Below are 23153 nucleotides of genomic sequence, written 5' to 3'. Positions count from 1 at the left end.
TCAGAAATATGCCTGCCTCTGCCTCCCAAGTTCTGGGATTAACGGTGTGTGCCACCACTGCCTGACTTCCAGGCTGGTCTTGAACCTGCTACTTAGCTTCTGACTTTAAACCTGCAAGTGCTGGGATTACAAACCTGCATTCCTATGCCCAATTTTGGTTTTGCTTTGTTAATTTGTATGATCCCAAGATACTGAACACAATTGGGTAGATGGAAAGTTCTTTTCTTTCCCAACAACATGGAACTGTATTTAGAATATATGGTTAAAGAAAAGTGAAAAGGTGTTCACAGCAAACAGGTTCTTGCATATAAATAAATGATCTTTAGGAAGCATACAGGACAGCAGTAGGAATTGTTGCCTCCAGAGGAGAAAACTGGGTGGGGTTAAGGCTTGAAGAGTTGGGCACTATCCTTTTGAGGTTTTGGATGTTAGTGCAAACAATGTATTTTTATTATATTTTTGTGACAAAGAAAGTAAATAAAGAGCACAATTAATGTTCACATTTACTAAATGAATTAAACAATTATCTGCACAATGTTTCCAAAGCATATGAAAATATATGAGTTCCTCAGTGTTTAGCAAGAAAAAGTTTGTCAGCTTCAGGAAAGTATCTTTGTTCTCTTTGAGTTCCAAGCTTGACAACAGCTATTATCTTATGCAACATCATATAAAGCAATGTTGAACTACATTTGCTTTAAAAGCTCTTTCTTATTCTACATTGCTGGTAAGTACAACACAATCAGCTGTATAGATTTCATGCTGCACCTTTCTTCAGTAACTCCACATCACCCACATCATATAAAACAGTACTTTTCAGGCTGGGCCATGTGCCGAGTAACTCCATTTTATAAGATAGCAATTTGCTTCAGTTTGAGAGTAAAAGCTGAGGCAGTCTTATCTGTGCAAGTGAACAATTACCATCTGTCTAACACAAAGGACAAGGCACAGACAGATCATGTAATTAAGAAGAACATGAGTTTCTTAAACAGAGCACACAGATATACATGGCCATATCAAAACCACATCAGAAATCCAGACCCATGAGCTTATTGAATACATTATACCAATGAGGGATGTAACCTTTCATTGAGATCATAAAAAAGTAGTACAGTGATACTAAGAAAATCTTACTACATAGGACTGAAATAAAAGAAAATCCTACTACATAGGACTGAAATAAAAGAATGTGTGATCGACAATGGTCATGACTATGAATGAAATTAGTGGCACTTGGCAGCAAAAGCCAACAAGTTTTTATTTGTATTCAATGAATTCTGACAACACAGAGCAATACAAGTGTGCCAATCTATATTTCTGATAAGCTGCTAATTTTTTTAGTAAAATAGATTTCTAGTTAAAATATCTTTTTATAACCATTGATTATGAAATTGTGAATTTGTCAATTTTCTACAAAAAAGGGAAAAATAAAACTTTCTTTTGATATTCCTGCAACTAAACATAAGAATATGTGGACAACTGTAATGATAAAATTATATAGATGATTAAATTACAATTTGCTGACGCTAACTTTTTTTGCAATGTTTTCTTTTTTGAGATTATAATCATTTCCCCCTGCCCTTTCCTTCCCCTAAACCCTTCCAAATACCTTTCCTTGTTTCTTCATATTCAGGCCTCTTTTCATTAATTGCTGCTGTGCATTTGTGTGCCTTTGTTTGTGTGTGTGTTCCTAAATACATAGATACAACCTGCTCAGTCTATTTGATGGTACTTGTATGCATATTTTCAGGCATGAACACTCAATATCAGCTAACCAACTGATGTACTCCTCCCTAGTGAAAACCTTTTCTCCCAACACCTGCTTTCCTTAGTTACCAACAGTTCTTTGTGTAGAGTTGAGGCCTTGAGGGCTTTCCCTGACAACATTAGCATGGCTGTTGTAGTTGTCCTTGTTCAGCTCATTGCTAACCATTTTTAAAGCTAAAGCAGTGGTGGCGCATGCCTTTAATCCCAGCACTTGGGAGGCAGAGGCAGGCGGATTTCTGAGTTCGAGGCCAGCCTGGTCTACAGAGTGAGTTCCAGGACAGCCAAGGCTACACAGAGAAACCCTGTCTCAAAAAAAAACCAAAAACCAAAAACCAAAAACCAAAACAAAACAATAAAGCTAAATCCAGGGCCAGAGAGACTGCCCTGCTGGTAAAGGTGCCACTGCCAAGCTTGAGGTCCTGAATTGGATCTCTGGTCCCCATTCAGTAGTAGAAGTCCCCAACTAATAGTAGTTGTCCTTTGACTTCCACATGAGCACCATGGCACACGTTGGTGGTGGATGTGCATACACGCATAACAAAGCATTTTTTAAAGAGATGTCCGTTTTATCTTTCCCCTTTCTGTTCCAAGGGATTTGGACTTTTAACAATTACCCTTTTGGGGGAAGTATTCTTAGCTTCAAGTTTTAAAGAACTGTGAATACAAGATTCCTGCCATGTTACCTTCATGCACTTTTACCATTTTATTTCATGTATAAACATATGGCTCCTAACTATTAATAGTTGAACCTTGGTGGTTGTAAGTATATGATAACATGAAGGTGATGTATATTAGGTAGAAGCCACAGTTCATGTGTGGTATTTTGTTTTTTCTCCATAGACTGGTGGAATATGATATGATATTCTGTTGCAATATTGAACTGCAGCAAGCTGAGGATCCCAGCCAGCCATGGTGGATCACAAATGCATGATTGTTCTGAGTGTGATTAATCAACAGACTAAGAACTTTTCCTTATCAAATAAAATTTGTGCCAAGAGCTTTTGCTCAGCAGCAGGCTAATACAAATGTTCTAAGTATATCTAAGATGGACTAGGCTAACAATGATACTTGATAGCTCAATTTAATGTTAAATGCATTTTTGAAAGTTTTAGTCACTATGAGTAGTGTGTGTGTGTGTGTGTGCGCGCACTTGCAGAAGTATATATACACTTCAGTGTGTATGGATATCAGAGGATGACTTTGTGGAGTCAGTTCCTTTCTGGCACCTTTACTGGGGTTCTGGGGATCAAATTTAGGTAGTCAGGCTTGTATGACAAGCATCTCTACTTGCAGAGTTATCTCTCTGGCTTCTTAAATACATTGTTGCTACGACATTTGCAACATGTGAGAAAGCAGCTTCTTTATAAGTTGAGGATCACCTATATTTTGGTATCTTAATTAATCCAAGCGTTTGGCACTTTGGCCAAAGAAGTTAAAATTTTTGAGACCTAGCAGGGCCCAGAGCGAGCAGGGGCCTGGAGTGAGATGGGAAGGGGGGTGGAGTGAGGGGGACTGGAGAAAGAGGGAGAAAGGGAAGGGGGGAAATTTTTTTGAGACCTAAGAAAACAATATTCCTAAAATATTGTTCTTTTAAAATATTTGCAATTTGATTTGAAGTATAGTATATTGCTAAATTAAAACCACCTTAAAATTGAGGTCCTTCTGACTTCCTACACTTTCCCCAACTCTCAATGCAGGAAGAAACTTTTAGCAAACCTACCTTTGAACCTGACCAGAGCAGTCAAAAGGAACAGAAAGCCTGAATCTTTCTACTGAAAAATCTCATTAACCAGAGAAGACTAAACTCACATTGCAGGGAAAAGCCCAGGGTCTGTCAGCATAGCTGAATATATTTTTTCACGACTGTCCCTTAGAGAATCACCCACAAACTGAGGTTAGTTCTTTGAGTCATCCAGACTTTGTCCCAGCATTGTGTGCTTTTCAAACGTACTGACCTTTTACAAAAACTGCCTAAAGCCACTTAGTATTTTCAATAACTCCAAATTTCTTTTCCCTTTAGACATGAAGAGGATTGGGAATATAGTGTAGTGGATGCTTATCATGCTCATGTGAACCCTGAGTTTAACTTCTATAATGAAAAACAAGCTGGGCAGTGGTGGCGCACGCCTTTAATCCCAGCACTTGGGAGGCAGAGGCAGGCGGATTTCTGAGTTCGAGGCCAGCCTGGTCTCCAGAGTGAGTTCCAGGACAGCCAGGGCTATACAGAGAAACCCTGTCTCGAAAAAAACCAAAAAAAAAAAAAAAAAAGAAAAACAAAAGCTTAACACACCAGGCTGGTGAGATGACTCAGCAGGTAAGAGCACGGACTGCTCTTCCTGAGTTCAAATCCCAGCAACCACATGGTGGCTCACAACCACCCATAATGAGATCTGATGCTCTCTTTTGGTGCGTCTGAAGACAGCTACAGTGTACTTATTTATAACAAATAAATAAAGTCTTTAAAAAAAAGCTTTGCACACCTATAGACATGAGGTATATCAGCATCTATCATGTATGCTCAACATGTGCCCATGGGCCACAGGATAGCTTCCAATGTGTCCCAATAGATTTGAACATGGCAGTGCCATAGCAATGTCAAAACATTGGCCACTCGTGAATCATTTAGGGGTCACGAGCATTTATACTATGTGATTGCTTCTGTGTATGCAATCTGTATACTTTTTCTCATATTTGTTTTGTCAGTTTATACTAGCAAGCAGTAGAGGTCAGAGTTCCCTACTTACATTCTATTATCATAATTTCATACACACCAATGATACACCAAATGTCATTACTAATTGCTAAAATTCTTTCTTAATTTCGAAAAATTTGTCCTAAGTTACCAGCTTTGGGCCATACTGACCCCAACTTTATTTCCATATCTTTTACATTAGTTTTTCAATAATGAATTTGAATTTTTGTTGTTTTTGAGACAAAGTCTACTCTAGGTAGTCCTGGCTGTCCTAGTACTCCCTATATAGACCAGGCTGGCCTCAAGCTCAGAAATTTGTCTGACTCTGCCTCCTAAGTCCAGCTGAATTTAGGCTGCTTTTTTTTTTTTCAAACCAAGTCATCCTAAAAGCATCATACTAAGAACAAAAACAATAATATATAACATCATCTCTCTCTCTTTCTCTCTCTCTTTCTCTCTCTCTTTCTCTCTCTCTCTCTCTCTCTTTCTCTCTCTCTTTCTCTCTCTCTCTCTCTCTCTCTCTCTCTCTCTCTCTTTTTACTTATTTATTTTGGTTCCTCTGTGTAGCTGTGGCTGTCCTGGAACTTGCTCATAGCCAAGGTCAGTGTGAGACTGTTTAACCAAACTAATCAGGGTTGCTGGGATGTCTGCGTGGGTAAAGCTGCTTACCATCCCACCAAGCCTGAGGACCTGAGTTAGATACTCAGGAACCATGCAGTAGAAAAAAGAACCACTTTTTGTAAGTTGTTCTTTGACCTCTCAATATGTATGTCCTGGTGCATGCACAGACACACACATACAGGAATGCACAAATATACACCCAGAGAGACTAAATATAATAAAAACTAAAAGGAAAACAAAACAAAATAACAGCAACTACAAAAAGATTGAAAAAGAATGAAATGTCCTAAGAAAATTTAATCTTGCAGAAATGATTACTATACAAATATGTTACAACACCATGAACACTAAAGTGGCAATAAATAAAACTATATTGATCTAAAAAGGAACTAGGAAGGTCCAGAAGATATACAGCATTAAACTGTGACAGATGGAGAAAAGATTACAGTTTGTGTGTGTGTGTGTTTGTTGAAGAGTATATGTGTGTGGTATGTGTGAGAGACATGTGGTGTGTGTATGTGTGTGAGACATTTGTGGTGTGTGATGTTTGTGTGTGTGGGTGGTATGCTTTCTTAAGATAGGAATTCTTAAGAAATTTTTATGGAATTCTTCCTATATCCAGAATGACCTAGAACTCACTCTATAGGCTATGCTTCAATCTCATGATTCTCCTGCATCAGCCTCCCAAAGCACTAGTTTTTGTTTATTTGTTTTAGGAACCTAGAAACACCAACTTTAAACATGGTGTGTTTAAAAAGATGACAAATTCAACATGGCTGAGGCAGACACACGCTTAAGGGAAATGACCTTAGTAAAATAAATTAGGGAAATGGGAAAGGCCTTATACAACAGTGTGGTTTTCTTTTATTGTTTTTTTTTTTTTTTTTTTTTTTTTTTTTTTTTTTTTTATGTTTTGTTTTTTTGAGACAGGGTTTTTCTGTGTAGCCCTTGCTCTCCTGGAACTCACTCTGTAGACCAGGCTGGCCTTGAATTCAGAAATCTGCCTGCCTCTGCCTCCGAAGTGCTAGGATTAAAGGTGTGCACCACCACTGCCCGGCACAACAGTGTATTCTTAGGAACAAAAAGTTGTTGGGGGCTGGAGAGATGGCTCAGTGGCTAAGAGCACTGGACGCTCTTCCAGAGGTCCTGAGTTCAATTTCCACAACCACAGGGTGGCTCACAACCATCTGTAATGGGCATCCGATTCCACCTTCTGGTGTATCTGAAGACAGCAACAGTATGACCACATACATGAAATAAATAAATCAATCTTAAAAAAAAAAAAAAAAGAACAAGATAAAGTCAAGAGAAACACACACACAAAGGAATAGTGATTTCAAGCCTGGAATGAGGGTTTTAAGAAGAGTGAGGAAGGGGCTGTCGAGATGGCTCAGCGGGTAAGAGGACTGACTGCTCTCCTGAAGGTCCTGAGTTGGGATCCCAGCAACCACATAGTGGCTCACAACCACCCGTAATGAGATCTGACACCCTCTCCTCGTGCGTCTGACTGCTTCAGTAAATTACGCTGACACACATGATAGCTCATGGCCATCTGTACAGCTACAGTGTACTCATACACATAAAATAAAAATTAAAAAAAATAAATCCTGAAAAAAAAGAGTGAAGAAAAACACGTAAATTGGTTTTGGCAACTTAAAGGTCTGTGGTGTGATGCATGCCGTGCTACAATACGGAAGGCTAACTTTAACTACAATATAGGCTGACACTCTCAATGCAATGTAGTGAGACACCTACCAACACCATCGGGTTTTGGCTAAAAATATATATATTCTCACCTGTAATTTCAGCGCTCAGAGATTGGAGCAAGAAACCACCAGTTTTAGGCTAGCCCGAGCTACCGTAAGACCTTTTAAATAATTAAAGGCATTTTCTGCCTCACCTTAGACCTTCTGAGCCAAACCTCGGGCAAACAGTGGTCACGTTAGGGAAGACTAGACTTGGACCATCATATTTGCAAAATCTGCTACTATAGATAAAGAACATAGAGGTAGCGTGAGATGAAGGCAAGTTGATTAAAAGTCCCCACTTTGGCTTCAGATTCAGTCATCTTAAATGAAAAATCAATTAACTGATGAAAATCTTGGGAGACTCTCCAGGGTCATGTAGAAAATGGGCAAACGAATCGTGACGTAAGGCAAATAAGCAATTTTGCTCTACAGTAGTAGAGCAGAGCACCTAGATTTAAAACACCCGGATTCAGCGCGCCGGCCGGCGAGCCACTCGGGACGCGCTGCATTGTGGGATTTGTAGTTCCTATTTACCCCCTTAAACTACTACAGATCTTCGGTCGTTCTCTGAAATGGACCGGGTTCTGACCGGACCCGGACCTCCGGCACCTACGCAGAATTTCCTGATCTCACCGTCCTTTGTTCGGCCCACGATCCAGGGCGCAGAAGGGTAGAGAGCCTCGGTCCGTGATGCTCAGCAGCCCGACGCACACACACTGCGTCACCGCGGGCTGCGGCGGATGATGAATTCCGGTGTGTATGTTAGGGTTGCTGTGTCACTCAGTTCGCTCGGCGCGCCCCTTCCCCCGCGTCCTTCCGCACCGGCTGACTGGCTCTTCCGGTCTCCGGCGCCCCTCTTCTGCAGGCTGGTCTCGGGCCGCAGCCTGGCGCACGCCGGCTCGGGCCTGTGGACGAGTCTCGCGCTGTACCCGGGAGCCGGGCTCCGGATCCACGCTGGCCATGGCGAGCGGCAGCGCCAGATACCGGCTGAGCTGCTCGCTCCCGGGCCATGAACTGGACGTGAGGGGCCTGGTGTGCTGTCTCTACCCGCCAGGAGCCTTTGTGTCTGTGTCCCGGGATCGTACCACCCGCCTCTGGGCTCCAGACAGGTGAGCGCTGCTAGTCCTACCTCCAGCAGGTGGACCACAGGCTTCCAGACACGTGGGAGGAGTGACCCTCCTTCCCTGCCCTGAATCTTTCCCCCTTCTCGGTGTCCGCACTGCTTCTGCCTCCCTGCCCATTCCGGAGCTCTGGCACTCCCGGAGCTGTCTGTGAAACCGACAAGATTTCGGGGGGAGGGAGGGGAATGAGTGTAGGATTGGAGGACCTGGCTGCTGGTCCTAATTTGGCCACTAACGGGCAACTTGACCTTGGACGAGCATCTTAAAACACTTTTAGGGCCTTCAGCTTTGGCAGATAATCCCTTGGGTTTCTTTTTAGACTTTAGTATTTATTGCTACTTGCGGTCCCCCCCAACGTCCCTCCCCCCACCCAGTTTCGATGCTGTGAAAACATCTGGCTTGCTCCTCGGCTCCGATCTCAGGAGTTGCTCTCTAGTTATCTCTCAGATTTAATTTTTGAAGACTGTAATTCTCAGTAATTGCTTTGCAGAGAGTTACACATGGTTTCCTCTCTTGGTTGTCCAGGTTATAGTCTGTTTGGGGAGGAGAGGATGGACCTCCTCAAATGTTGTTGTTGTGTAGGAATGTCCTATTTTCTTTAGGAGGAAAAAAAATACCATTGCTTTGAAGTTCTGCCTCCAGTCCCTCCCCGCACCACCAAAAAAAAAAAAAAAAGTTAACCAAAAAGTTAAAATCCAGCCCAAATCAGTATCAGAAGTTGAGTTTAAAGCCCTGATTAGTCAAAAAAATTATGACCGTTAACATATTTCTGATTTCAGGAAGATAAATTGAGCTTAGATGATGAGATACTTCAATATATATATCTCCTGGGGAGAAAGACATCACAGACAGGAGGACAGGTTCTCTCAGTTTACAGGACTTTTTTTTTTTTAAAGCCTACAGCACCCGGTATTCCCAGGCGGTCGGTCTCCCCCAAGTACTAACCAAGCCGGACCGTGCTTAGCTTCCTAGATCAGACAAGATCGGGCGCGGTAGACTTACAGGACTTTATTATTACAAGAATATAGTTAGGCGGGAAAATATATTTGTAGGAAACTTTTTTTTTTCTTTTTCTTTTTTTTCTTGGAGGTATTCCTCATGTGTGTGTGTTGAAGCTGACATCTCTGATTAGATTGAGTAAGCTGATCTTGGAAGGTGGACTTGGGGGAACTTTGAAGTGGAAGGGCTAGCTAGGTTCCAGAGTGGCAGAATGAAGATCAAGTACGCCTTGAGCACAGGTTTTGATGGTTAGCAGGAGCCAGGTTGTAGTGCTTATATGGAAAAACACCTGAGTTGGGGGCTGGAGAGATGGCTTATATGGAAAAACACCTGAGTTGGGGGCTGGAGAGATGGCTCAGCTGTTAAAGAACAGCGACTGCTCTTCCAGAGGTCCTGAGTTCAGTTCCCAGGTTGTGAACCTGGTGGCTCACAACCATCTGGAATGGGATCTGGTGCCCTCTTCTGGTGTGTCTGAAGACAGCTACAGTGTACTCATACATAAAATAAATAAATCTTTTTAGAAAGAACACTGTGTTTCAAGCAGGGAGTGGTTTGGTTTGGTTTAGTTGTTAAGGACTTCTGTTTTGTCACTTGTAGAAAGGTATAAAGGCAAAGCATGGGAGTAGATTTGTTTGATGGCTTTTGCAGTGCAGCCAATGGACGATGGGAGAGTAGAGAGAATATTACAGAGCAAACTGCTGTGTTGAATTGGATATGGCCTCACATAGTCTCTTCCAACTATTAAGAGTCTTAACATCCCAAACCACTTAGTAAAACTAGTAATAATTATTGATGAACATTGTACCTTTAAAGCAGTCCTCATTCTTATTAAATAAACTTCAGAAATATTGCGGTTATAGCACGTTGCTCACTGCTTGGCCTACATAAGACCCTGAATTCAGTGCACAACAAATGAAATTAAGTCCAGTAGAAGCATCTACAAGGATGAAAACATCGGTTTAAGGAGTTACCTATTCTAAAGGATACCTGTTTGAGTAGTTGAGTCCTGTCTTTAAACTGTGTTGTAGGGGTTGTTTTTACCTAGGAACTTTACACTGAAATAATCTGATGTTTGAAAACTGGTTCTTGCCAGGCAATGGTGATGCATGCCTTTAATCCCAGCACTTGGGAGGCAGAGACAGGCAGATTTCTGAGTTCGAGGCCAGCCTAGTCTACAGAGTTAGTTCAGGACTTCAGGGCTATACAGAGAAACCCTGTCTCAAAACAACAACAACAAAAACTGGTTCTTCTTATTGGTGTTTTTGTTCTTCAAATTTGATTGTCCATCTTTCAACTGTGATCAATATTTGCAGCTAAGGCTGTTGTCATTCCTAGCTCTTCAGGCTAGTGTCTCAGTCACTCGATGACTAGCCTCTGCATCTCAGCAATAGTTTTCATGACATAAAAGGAGTCTGCAGCTGGCCCACTGACAGTTTTTATTTCATGGTATATTAATTGAGTTAATGAAGGACTGTACTATATTGGAAATCAAGCAGTAAATGAAATTTGTTTTCCATGTCCGTTGTAGATGTGATCCTGGTTGGTAGTAGTAAGTGAAGAGATGAACCAAGAATGGTGGGAGAATTTAGGAGGTAGAAAAGAGCTGGATTTTTAGGGTGGACTAAACAACTAGGTTTTAGCCAAAGTCCACTGAAAACAAAACAAAAGGTATAGCTTAGCAGAGAAAGCATTGTCTTATGAACTAGACCAGCAGCATGCCATGGTTTTACACGGCTTCAGACCTCTTTAAACTGGCAACACACTAAATCGGATTTCATTACTCCGTCACAAACTTCTGGGGTGCGAGAGATGAGGTATGGCTTCAGCACCTTTGTCTTTGTATTGATTGGCCTCTTGAAAGCTACCCATATTTGAAGATATAATTTAAAATTTATGACCTTGCATTTTATCTTTCTTTACTCTGCTAGTAAAAAAGCAACTTCTTCCTCTGATTAACACTGAGCACCTTGAATCCTAAATCAAGACGGTTCTATGGGGTTAGCTAGGAAAGCCAATTTCTTTTCTCTCCCATCCCAGATTTCCTTTCCTTAGAGGCAGTGTTTTTATCTGACTGCTCATTTTGTGTTTTATTCCTATGTCAGTGTAAATTGCAACATTGCAATATTTATGCATTGATTTTTTTTTTTTAAGGAATTATGTTAGTTTCTACTAAGGAACATTTGAAATTAGTGTCACCTGTTTTCTGCCCACCCCCAGCTCAGCTGTCTTTCTTTGTATGCTGACCTTTGCTTAGCTTGACTAAATCAATGTTTGTGATTGTTTTATTTCCTCTGGTTTGAGTTTCCATTTGCTGAGTTTTCTATGTATTTATCTTAATTCTACTTCAAATTCTCTTGTTTGTTTTCTTTAAAGATTTATTTATTTATTATATACACTGTAGCTGTCTTCAGACACACCAGAAGAGGGCATCAGATCTCATTATGGATGTTTGTGAGCCATCTTGTGGTTTGCTGAGATTTGAACTCAGGACCTTCAGAAGAGCAGTCAGTGCTCTTATCCGCTGAGCCATCTCTCCAGCAACTCCCCTTTAAAGAGTATTGCAGTCCCTTTCTTTGTTCTTTTTTTTTTTTTTTTAAGATTTGCTTATTTATTTTATGTATATGAATTCTGTAGCTGTCTTCAGACACAGCAGAAGAGGGGGCATCTGATCCCTTTCCAGATGGTTGTGAGCCACCATGTGGTGTGCTGGGAATTGAACTCAAGATCTCTGGAAGAGAAGTCAGTGCTCTTATCTGCTGAGCCATCTCTCCAGCCCCCTACTTGAAATTCTTTAAATTGACATTTTAAAATATTGGATAATTTAAGGTTTCCTCTTCTGACAGTGAAAGCTTTCTTCCCTGTTACTGGAGCACAGGTAGTCCTGGGTAACTTAACTGTCCCTTTCTTTAGACTGCTGGTGTTGGCTTTCTGTTATTTAGACAGTAGTTTTCACTTTCTACTCTTTTCTTTTTTCTTTTCTACTTCTTTTTTTTTTTGAGCCAGGGTTTCTCTGTGTAGCCCTGGCAGTCCTGTAGACCAGGCTGGCCTGGAACTCATAAATCTGCCTGCCTCTGCCTCCCAAGTGCTGGGATTAAAGGCATGCGTCACCGCCACCCTTAGTTTTTTTACTTCTTGCTTTTCTTCATCTCTTGCTTTTACTGGAGTACATCCTCTAGGCACTTCCTGAATGTAGCTTATCAATAACAGAGGTACTTGTTTCAGACTTGCAAGTTTGAAAACATTTTTTTTCTGTCTTGCTAGAGTAGTGACAATTGTAGTGGTTCCACAATTCTAATCCTGAAGTAATTTTCCATCTAGATTTTGCAGCATTGCTCCATTGTTTTATTGATTTTAGGGTGTTGAGAAGTCTAAACCATCCTACGTTTTTACCTATTCTCTCTCCCATGTGCACACTTTAAAAGGAGTCTGTTTTCATCTGTTTTCCTGGATCATTAGTTGACTTTTTAACTTTGATAACCTCTTCCCAAAACTTTTTCAAATTAACAGTTGGTTTCTTTCTCCATTTCTTTTCTGTCTTCCTTCTTAGGAACTTGGTGTTCAGATGTTGAGTTTGTTTTCTACTCCGCTTTTCTCCCTGTGCTGCTTTCTAGTGGGTCGACTTGAACTTAGGCTCTGGCTCATGCTTGCAGTGCCTTCCCATGTCTCTAGGGTTGCAATGAGTACTGGTTTTTAGTTGTTAAGTTCCTTTCTCCTTGGTGGTCTGCTTCCTCCAGAGTTTTGTTTTCCCACCTCACTACAGTTTCATGCTGGAAGTTTTCTCTGGGTATCTGTTATTCATTCTTATGTGGTCAGTTCTGAGGATGAAGATCTAAAAAGCTATGTTCTTGGGTGGGGCTTGCTGGCTGAAAACCTTACTAAAGTGGCACTCTCTGGGGAGCTATTTTATTTTGCTGGTCTGCCAACAGGATACTGGCCTGGCCGCTGGTGTTTTGTTTTTTATAATCTTGGGCCGTGATATAAATGTCCTTACACTCCAAGATTCAATGGTTCCTGTGTGTCTGTGCTACTCTACCTCCCTCTCCTCAAGACTTTTTCTAAAGCAAAAGTTTCAGATATTCATGGGGTAGAAGAGGGTCGCTGTCTCCCTGCTCTGCCTCTATCTCCTTCTTAAGTATTTTCTCATTGACTTAACAGTTAATTAATGCTTACCTTGTAAAATATTTTGGTAGGAACTTGGGAAGATAAAAAGAAGAAAATGAGGCCAAATTGTGAAACTAAGAACCCAATAGATCACTGTAAATAACCCAAATAAACAACTATGCCCAGTATTTTATTATTTTCTATATTAGCTTTATTATTATTATTTAGATCTATTTAGTTGATTTTGGGAAGTAACTGAAAACTCTGAAATTTGTGTGTGTGTGTGTGTGTGTGTGTGTGTGTGTAGCTTGTAGGAACTAATAGTTCTCTCCTAACAGCTCTTGGGTTCAGGCTATTGAACTCAGGCCAGTCAGGCTTATGAGCAAGCATCTTTACCTGAAGGCTGACCTTGAGCTGGAAACTCTGCCTTGGTCTCCCAATTGCTAAGATTATAGATAGGTCTGTACCTCTGGCACAGATGAGGACTGTCTTTCTTCACATGACTCTGAATTCATTTCATATGGAAAACACATACATCTTGGAAGGCAAGCTTGATAGTATGAAATTCACTTGCTTTAGTTATCTGGAAATGTCTTCATTTACCTCCTTTTTGAACAACATTTGAACAAGACATAGCACCATTTGTTCATGGGTAGGTTTTGTTTGGTGTGTGTCTCTGTGTGTATGCGCACATGCAGGTGTTAACACTTTGAATACATTGGCTCCATGTCACCTGCCTCAAGAATTATTTGTATAAGTGTACAGAGGAAATTATACAAAGACTCTAACACATGTAAAATACTTACTCTCCCACTGAGCCATGACTTCAAAGGTTTTGTTGTTCTTGTTTTGTTTTTAATGGGAAATTTACTTGGGTTTGTATGTATATGGAAGCTAGAGGTGGATGCTGGTGATGATGTCTTCAATCGCTGTCCACATTTTTTTGAGACAGTGTCTCCCACAGAGTCCGGAGGTCATCTATTTAGTTTGGCTTGCTAACTGAGCTCTAGGAATCTGCCTATTTTAGCTTCTCTATTGCTGAGGTTACAGACCTAGGCCACAGCCTGGCTTTACATGAATGCTAAGGATCTAGACTTGGTGGTCTCAGTGATGGTTGCACAGCATGTACTTTACCAACTGAGCCATTTCTCTATTTGCAAGCCTGATATCTTAAAATTAATTCCTTTCTCTTCCTTCCTTCCTTCCTTCCTTTCCTTCTTTCTCTCTTTTTTCTTTCTTTCTCTCTTCCTCTCTTATTTTATTACATTTTATTTATTGTGTATATATGGGAAGATACACTTTCCACAGTACTCTGTGGAGGTCGGAGGACAACTTGCAACAGTAACTATTCTCTACCATGTGGGCCTGAGTGATTGAACTCAGGTCATCAAGCACCAATATTTAATGAGCTGTCTCTTAGGATGCCCGTTTTAGATTTTTTTGACTAGTAGGCCTGCCATTTGGCATTTTGGTCTTTTTCAGAAACCACTTCTAGTGATTTATTTTGCTTCTTTGAGTAAGCCAGAGTTTGTTGATGGTTTGCTGTTCAGTGTCCTTGTGTCAAATCCCAGCCCAATGTGTATACTTGATGTGATCTTTTCTCACTTGTATTTTCCCTCAGCATGCCCATTCAGTTGTAACATCCCTGTATATGCAATTGGCTTTTGAATATATCCTTGTTTTAAGATGGTTTGTATTTTGAGAAAGCCTCTACCTGTGTAGCCAAAGCTGGCTTTGAACTAAATCCTCTGAGTGTTGGTATTGCAGACATATACTACCACACCTGACTACTAATATCTTGGATTTTATTGCTGGCTCTTAAAAATAGGTAATGAGCATGCTGAAGGGGCAAAATGGTCAGTCCTTTAAATTTCTTATAAACCACCAGTTGGAGAGGCAGTTTGTATGAGCAGGGCAGACAGGAAGTTTCAACAATGGCCACCTATTTTTGAATAGCAGACAGTGATCAGAGAACTGATCTCTGCTGTGTGGAGGACATGATGCTTTATGCACACTTTGACTTCTGTGTGCAGTCAGTCTACTATATGTGAGGATCACTCATCGTGGATTTAGAGGCTGACACCAGCAGCTACTACTGTTCCAGTTGCTAAATTTGAGTAAAATTAGCTTCAGTAGGCTGAATATGTTGTGTTCATAGGCTCTGGGTTTGACTACCAGGGCATTTGCTGTCTAAGCGGGGAAAAACAATCCTGGTTCTTCCTATCAGCTAGAATTTTCATGGGGGGTCTCTGCAGTTCTTGTCCTTTTGGGGAGAGGACTGATTAGTACATTGATTCTCCTCTAAACCTGCAACCAGTGTAGAAATCATTTTTCACAGGTCTCCTAGGCCTTTACTACTTGTTCACAGCTATTTTGACAGTATTGAAAAGTATATTTTTGTTTATTTTTACCTTCATCCTCCCTGCAGTGCTTTTATTGAACCAGGAACTGCTATTACAGTTAGATGGTTAGTTAGTGCGATTTGGGAAAGAAATGAAACTGTTCAGTTTTTGTCCATAAGTTTAATCTCATCATGTACACTTGCCTTAGCTGTTGCACGTAGATTGTGAACTCTTTTATTGCTAGAGCTATACCTGTATGAGCCTCTTAGTTACTAGCTTATTGTTTTCTACATAGTATATGGTATCATTGTTTGATTTATTTAAGGTGGGCATGCTAAAAGATTGATGTATGTGAGAAGTGGGCAGTCATTTATAATTTAAGGCACTTATTAATGTATTGTGCTCCCCCAAATAGTACGTTGGTATCTCATTTTTATTGCATTCTAAAAATGATAGCCATTCTTAGTTGTTCAGATGTATCTATTATATATATTATACTGACAGTGGATTTCATTATCTTAATTTTTTGTTTCAGTTCTCCAAAGATTTCTTAGAGCAGCAATACCTGATGAGTAGAAAGGTGGTAGGGAATGAGAAAAGGGCATTTGCCCCTGCTTTTTACTTTGTTTGTCCTGTTAATCAATATACTCATACTGAGAAATCACATCAGATTTTTCCCAATCTGATATATAATCCTTTACTCATGTAACATAGCTATTTAATGTTTAATTAAAAACAGTATATTCTTTGAATGGTGAATTACTATCCAACCTGTGTACTGAGTCATAATGAATGTATTTTATGTTTGATGTCTTACAGTAAGCTAGGGGGGAAGTGTGTTTGTATTAATGATCCTCTCTTTCCAGTCCTAACAGGGGCTTTACAGAAATGCACTGTATGAGCGGCCACTCTAATTTTGTGTCTTGTGTGTGTATCATACCCTCAAGTGACATGTATCCTCATGGACTAATTGCCACTGGAGGAAATGACCACAATATTTGCATTTTCTCGCTGGACAGTCCAATGCCACTTTATATTTTAAAGGGTCACAAAGATACTGGTAAGTATAATATGATGGTATTTTTGTATTTGAAGAAATTTCACTACTTTGAATGACAATCCATGTATTTTTTCTTCCTTATATTTTTAGCTATGGTTGTTAGTGGAAACCATTTGGACCATCTGAGTTCTGTAAATTTTCCATTATAAATTTACTTGCAGATTTAGAGACTAGTATATTCAAGTAGTTATTCCTTTTTGTTCTGGGATCAGATAGTTTTAGGGATCTGATATTATTCAAAAATATCACAGCTCTTTCTTATAAAATGATATGCTACATCAGTGTGGTCATGTATACTTATTTTATCATTTTAAGGTTTATTTTTATGATAGTTAATTATGTATGAGTGTCTGTGTGGGTATATACCTCTATGTTCAGGTGCCCACGGAGATCAGAGAGAACAACACTTCTAGAACTGGGGCTATAGGTTGTTGTGAGCCACTAGATAATGGTCTGGGAGCCAAACTCAGGATCCCTGGAAAAGCAATTGGCACTCTTAATAACGGAGGCATCTCACAGCCCCTATACTTTGTATAGTATATGTAGAAGTTTGGGGCATGATTTATAAACACTTAAATTAATTCCTGTACAGAGTAAAGATGTTTGTGTATATGTAATATTTTAAATGCAGAATGATACAAATTTTAAAGGTTTTTTTTTTTTGTATTTTTCCAAGTTTTAAATGTATACAAATTATAGACTTGGTATTTTAGAGTGAGTTATAAATAAATATGTGTACTATTTACAAGAGTAAATAGTATAACAATCTCCCCCATGAGTTTACTTAGCTTTAGCTTTAAGAATTATTAGTGGCTTATATTATTTAATTTTCTTACCCTACCATGGTTTTATTTTAAAATGAAATTCTTGATTTTTTTCGCCCTGTACTTCAATATGTAGCTTTGCAAACTTTTTCTGTAAAGTGTTAGTTATTAAATGTTTTAGACTTTTTAGACTATATGGCTGTTATAACTCCTCAATTCACACAAAAGCATAAATCAAAATGTCTGTTTTTTCGAAAAATCTTTAGGGCTTCTCACATGATAGGTAAGTAAGTGTTCAGCACTGATCTTAATTGCCCAAGGTACTCTTGGACTCATGGTACATACAGTATAGGAAGACCTTTAACTTGTCATCTTCCTGCGTTAGCCTCCTAGGTTGCACCAGGCCCAATAGATAATCTTTTTTTTTTTTTTTTTGGTTTTTTGAGACAGGGGTTTCTCTGTATAGCCCTGGCTGTCCTGGAACTCACTCTGTAGACCAGTCTGGACTCGAACTCAGAAATCCTCCTGCCTCTGCCTCCCAAGTGCTAGTAGGATTAAAGGTGTGCATCACCACTGCTTGGCTTCTTTTTTTTTTTTTTAAAGCATTGATTTTTATGTATATGTTAGTACACTGTAGCTGTCTTCAGACACATCAGAAGAGGACTTCAAATCCCATTCCAGATGGTTGAGAGCCACCATCTGGTTGCTGGGAATTGAACTCAGGACCTCTGGAAGAGCAGTCAGTGCTCTTAACTGCTGAGCCATCTCTCCAGCCCTCCCCACCCCCCATGAATAATCTTTATTTATAGACACTTGAAATGTGTATTTCATGTACTTTTACATGTCACCAAAGGTAGTTTTAATATTCCCCTGTCACTTAAGGTAAAATTGTCTGGCTTTTGTGGGTTATGAACAAACAAGTAGTTTATGTGCATTGATTTGCTGATTTTTTTTCCCCCTTACTAAACAATGAATGACTCTGGGGGCAGGGAGGGACAGCCTTAGGTGTTGTTCCTCTACTGCTGTCCACCTTTTTACCCGCCTTTGGGCCTGGTGTGGCATCCTTTAATCCTATACTTTTGAGGTAGAGGTGGTTTGGGGCTAGCCAGGGTTAGCTACATAAAATTATTTTAGGAGTGTTTGGCAGATGTAAGCCACAGCACATGCAAGGTCAGAGGATAACACTTGGGAGTCAGTTCTCTTCCTCCTTATGAGCTCCAGTGATGGGACTAATATTGTCAGGCCTATGTGCAAATGTCTCTTCTTATAGAGCCCTCTATCCACTCTCACCTTTTTAGCTTTGAGAAAAGGACTCTCAGTAACCTGATGCTTGCCAAGTTAGCTAAGCTGCCTGGCCAGATAGCCTGAGGGATCTGCGAGTCTTCACTAGCACTGGGGTTGTAAGCGTGTACCACTCTTAGCCCCTTGGCATTTTTGTATGGGTTCTGCAGCTTGAACTTAGTCCTTTGCGCTTCCTTGTAAGGGAAACACTTTACTCTCTGGCCCTTCTCCCTATCCCCAACTTTTTTCCCTAATAGGAGGAAATAACCACATTATCATAATTATACTTAAACAAAAAATTCTTACTATCAACTACCTAATGAGGATTTAGAGTTGCTGAGCTGACTGACTCAACATCTTTTTTATGTTTTGAATTCTGACCCTCTCAAGGTCCATTTGCTACTTCTTTTTTGTTGTTGTTATTTGTTTGTTTTTTTTAAAGATTTATAAGTACACTGTAACTGTCTTAAGACACCCCAGAAGAGGGAGGCAGATCTGATTACAGATGGTTGTGAGCCGCCATGTGGTTGCTGGGATTTGAACTCAGGACCTTCAGAATAGCAGTCAGTGCTATTAACCACTGAGCATCTCTCCAGCCACATTTGCTAGTTCTTACCTGACTCTCATGAAGGTTGGGTAGCTCACAACTGCCTCTGACTACAGTTCCCAGGGTATCTAAGGCCATTTTCTCATCTCTACAGGCACCTGCACACATGTGGCATACACCCATACAGGCATATATATATAAATGAAAATAAGAATAAATTAAAAAACAAAAATATCTCAAAACACTTGGACTGTTATGGCCACATGGCTTATAAATGGCTCAGCTAGGCCTTATCCTTAGACATTCTGGCACCAAAGCTTATAATCTTGATCTCCGTGTTCCTTTGCAGCTCCACTGAATAGAACTTTATTGGCTAAGAAACCATTACTTCACAGATTTACTTACAATTTTCAATACTTCAAAAGATTGCCAGGTTGAACATTTGCTCACATAAAAATGTACTAACTAATCATTTTCTCCCTTAGTTTGTAGTCTTTCTTCTGGAAAATTTGGGACATTACTTAGTGGCTCATGGGACACCACTGCTAAAGTCTGGCTGAATGACAAATGCATGATGACATTACAGGTATTGTTTCTGTGTGAATATTTTAGATAATAAATGAAAATGAAGATTCTGTGGCATCTTAAGTTGACACCCATTTTCCTTACAGGGTCATACAGCTGCAGTATGGGCAGTAAAGATTTTACCTGAACAGGGCTTAATGCTAACTGGATCAGCAGACAAGACAATTAAACTATGGAAGGCTGGAAGATGTGAGAGGACTTTTTCAGGTAATGTCAGGGTTAGGGTTTTGTAATACATAATATTACAGCTTCTTACCTGCTCAATTGTTTCCTCGAAAATTTAGAACCTGAAAAGTGATAATTTAAAAAACTCTGTATAATTGAGGCCATTTGTATGAGTCTGATTTTGTGTATGTTGTAATGCATGAAACTTTTGGTGTGGATATGAACTAGAGCTTTTTGATACAGTGAAAAGTATACTGTATGATTATTTATTTATGTACTTTTAGCTTTGGGGATTTGAACCTTTAACCACAAGCTTTCCTGCTGAACTACATCATTAGCCTCTGTCATGTCTGATAGGAGTGTCACACTATTCTTTATTTCTTTGTAGGCCATTAATATTTTGAGTGTGAGTTTTACTGGCTTTCTTCTTTATTCTTTTTTTTTTTAAAGATTTATTTATTATTATAAACGAATACACTATAGCTATCTCCAGACCACCAGAAAAGAGTGTCAGATTTCATTATGGGTGGTTGTGAGCCACCATGTGGTTGCTGGGATTTGAACTCACGACCTTCAGAAGAGCAGTCAGTGTTCTTACCCGCTGAGCCATCTCATCAGCCCCTCTTTATTTATTCTTTAAAGGTTAAAGTTGTAGTGCAGTACATGCCTTTAATCCCAGTGCTAAGAAGGCAGTGGCAGGTGGATCTCTGTGAGTTGGAGGTCAAGCCTGGTCTACATATCTTGAGAGTTTAGGAAATCATGTCAAGAAGATAAGACTAGAGATTAAAAAAAATATTGCTAAATGGCCTAGTTACCAGACTACTTTCTACAGGAGAAAATAAATTTCTATAACTTGAAAATGTAGATTTTACCACTCACTTGTAACTTTTATGGTGTTAATAAGCTGCATAGTGCAATCAACCAAGTGGTGCATTTATTGAATTGTATTCTTTTTTAAACTTAGGGCATGAAGACTGTGTAAGAGGCTTGGCAATCTTGAGTGAGACAGAATTTCTTTCCTGTGCAAACGATGCTAGTATTAGAAGGTGGCAGATCACTGGCGAGTGTCTGGAAGTGTACTATGGACATACAAATTATATTTATAGCATATCTGTGTTTCCAAACTCTAGAGGTAAGATTACCTTAGGACATTTGTGCTGTTACAGTCCAATTTTGAGATTCTTTTACTACCTTCATATTATTTCAGAGTACATGGCTATATTATTAAAAAGGCTCTTGAGTGATTGAGGAAAGACTTTGTATAATTAATTGGTCCAAAGAATAGAGTGTACAATGTGAAATGAATAAAAACATGATTTTGAAGTTGTAATAAGTTACAAAATCTAAAATTAACTTTAAATTAGTATACATATGAAGAAAGACTGTTTATAAATATACTCAATTTTATCCAAACAAATTCTTTCTTCTGTTTTCATGAATTTTAGATTTTGTGACAACTGCAGAAGACAGATCTCTAAGAATATGGAAACATGGGGAATGCACCCAAACAATCCGCCTCCCAGCTCAGTCTATATGGTGCTGCTGTGTACTGGACAATGGTGACATTGTGGTTGGTGCGAGGTATTTATATTCTAGTCAGCCAATACATATTCTGTGTCTAGGTGGTTGGGAGGTCCTTGAGTGTGCAGAGGGAAACCAAACGAGTTTCAGGTGAATTGGAGGATTGCTTGCACATTTTTGTTATCAAGTAAAACAGCAATAATAAGAACTTTCCAAGTACTAGTGTTTACTTTGTGATATAGTATTATATTATAAATTATATAGTAAAAACACTGAATACCGAAGAAATTAGAAAAAATAGAGATCTGTATGGAAAAACTTTCTGGAGAAGTTAAATTGGATTTTGGAAGTTGAGTAATGGAAATTAGAATTTCTGATAAATGAGGTAATAAGTTCCCTTTCGAAGTGAATGTTCTGTGTTTAGATTAGGGAAATACAGGATTAAGGTTGGGATATAGTGAAAGGTGGGCTTATCTATGGCTAAGATTCAAGCTAGGTCTTTTTTAGAATTGATGCTTAGTGTTAAAGGATTGTAGCTCTTGACCAAGATGTGATCAGATTTAAGTGGGATTTATAACTTATGCAGATTGGGTTCAACTAGAGGTCACAATACTAATGGATAAATGAATGAGAGAATTAAGAGAAAAACGGGGAATGGATAAAGCTTAAAACAATAGTTTCTGGGGATTCCCATTAATAAAAATTTAAAAAAAGAGAGAATTAAATTGGTTTTAGTGTCATAAATAGAGAAGATAATACTTAAGACTTACTGAATCTGAGTAGTATCTTGCCACACTGCCAGTGGGTCCTGAGTAGACAGTTTGACTTCTAGTCTAAGACTGATACTGAAGATTCACACAGAACTTTCTCTGAGGAGACAAATATAAAAGAGAGAAGACTAGCAACTGAATCTTGTGAAATAGAATGGTCAGTAGGTTAAACACACACACACACACACACACACACACACACACACACACACACACACACACACACACACACAGGAGTCTAGATGTCAAAATTGAAGGAGATAGAAAAGAGGCCTGGGGGGAGTTTCGTGTCAGTGTCATAGAATGCTAAGTGGTCCAAAGATGGAAAGGTAAGAAAGCGATGGCTTCATTTTGAAAGATGGTACTGCCTGTTATTGCAGTTACATTTTAGTAGAAAATTCTACGGCAAAAAATAAAGGAAATAAAGGAGTATTTGATCTAGGAAGAGATTGTAAACTAGACATTGAGAGCAAGAAGTAAAAGGTGACAGCTCTGAGTGCAGAAAGGTTTGGTAGACTTCTTATTTATGGTTGTGGCAGGGATTCATTTATTGATTAGGTAAAGTTAAGAGATAAAGTATTCTGTAGGCTTCATTAGAATTAATGCAATTTAAATGAGCTATCATGACTCCCTCCTTTAAAATCAGAATTGAGAAAATGTAGTCATAAGACTAGAATATTTTCTTGGGAATATAGGTTGAGAACTCTTCAGGTAATCGTGGAGCTGTATTTTTCTTTGAGGTTATTTGAGCATATTGAGCACCTGCTATTTGATAAGACTGGGTTGGGTCTTTGAACCATTTTGTAAAGCAAACTGGCCCAATAACCTGCTTTTGTTGTTTTTTTGATTGCTTGTTTTAGTTTTGTTTTTTCAAAATAGGGTTTCGCTGTGAAACTTGGGCTCACTGTACATTCCCCAATGCCCAGCCATCTCTTTTTGATAATGTATGTTGACTATGTGGTAATGACTTTAAAAAGTAAATGCTGTATTTATAAGTTATTACAGTAAATACTTAACATAGAATTGAAAATTGTGCTGGACACAGTAACACTTGTAATCTCTGTGCCTGAAA

General features: G+C 39.3%; 1 protein-coding gene and 1 long non-coding RNA gene across 2 annotated transcripts in view; both read left to right on the top strand.

Moving 5' to 3' along the window:
• LOC116096239 overlaps nucleotides 1-2775 on the top strand; it is a 7227-nt gene extending 4452 nt beyond the window's left edge. Inside the window, exon 3 of the long non-coding RNA XR_004120911.1 lies at nucleotides 2605-2775. This is a non-coding gene — a long non-coding RNA (uncharacterized LOC116096239). The remainder of the gene's footprint in view (nucleotides 1-2604) is intronic.
• A 4759-nt stretch (nucleotides 2776-7534) lies between these two features.
• Plaa (phospholipase A2 activating protein) overlaps nucleotides 7535-23153 on the top strand; it is a 32888-nt gene continuing 17269 nt past the window's right edge. The window contains exons 1-6 of the mRNA XM_031377005.1: nucleotides 7535-7934; nucleotides 16255-16448; nucleotides 19526-19626; nucleotides 19712-19832; nucleotides 20755-20922; nucleotides 21236-21371. Coding sequence (XP_031232865.1) covers nucleotides 7585-7934; nucleotides 16255-16448; nucleotides 19526-19626; nucleotides 19712-19832; nucleotides 20755-20922; nucleotides 21236-21371 — 1070 coding nt within the window. The 5' untranslated portion in view covers nucleotides 7535-7584. The remainder of the gene's footprint in view (nucleotides 7935-16254; nucleotides 16449-19525; nucleotides 19627-19711; nucleotides 19833-20754; nucleotides 20923-21235; nucleotides 21372-23153) is intronic.

The sequence above is a fragment of the Mastomys coucha genome, unplaced genomic scaffold (genome assembly GCF_008632895.1).
Source record: "Mastomys coucha isolate ucsf_1 unplaced genomic scaffold, UCSF_Mcou_1 pScaffold18, whole genome shotgun sequence".
Taxonomy (NCBI): domain Eukaryota; kingdom Metazoa; phylum Chordata; class Mammalia; order Rodentia; family Muridae; genus Mastomys; species Mastomys coucha.
Note: the sequence above shows the minus strand (reverse complement) of the source record. Positions and strands in the feature narration are given on the sequence as shown.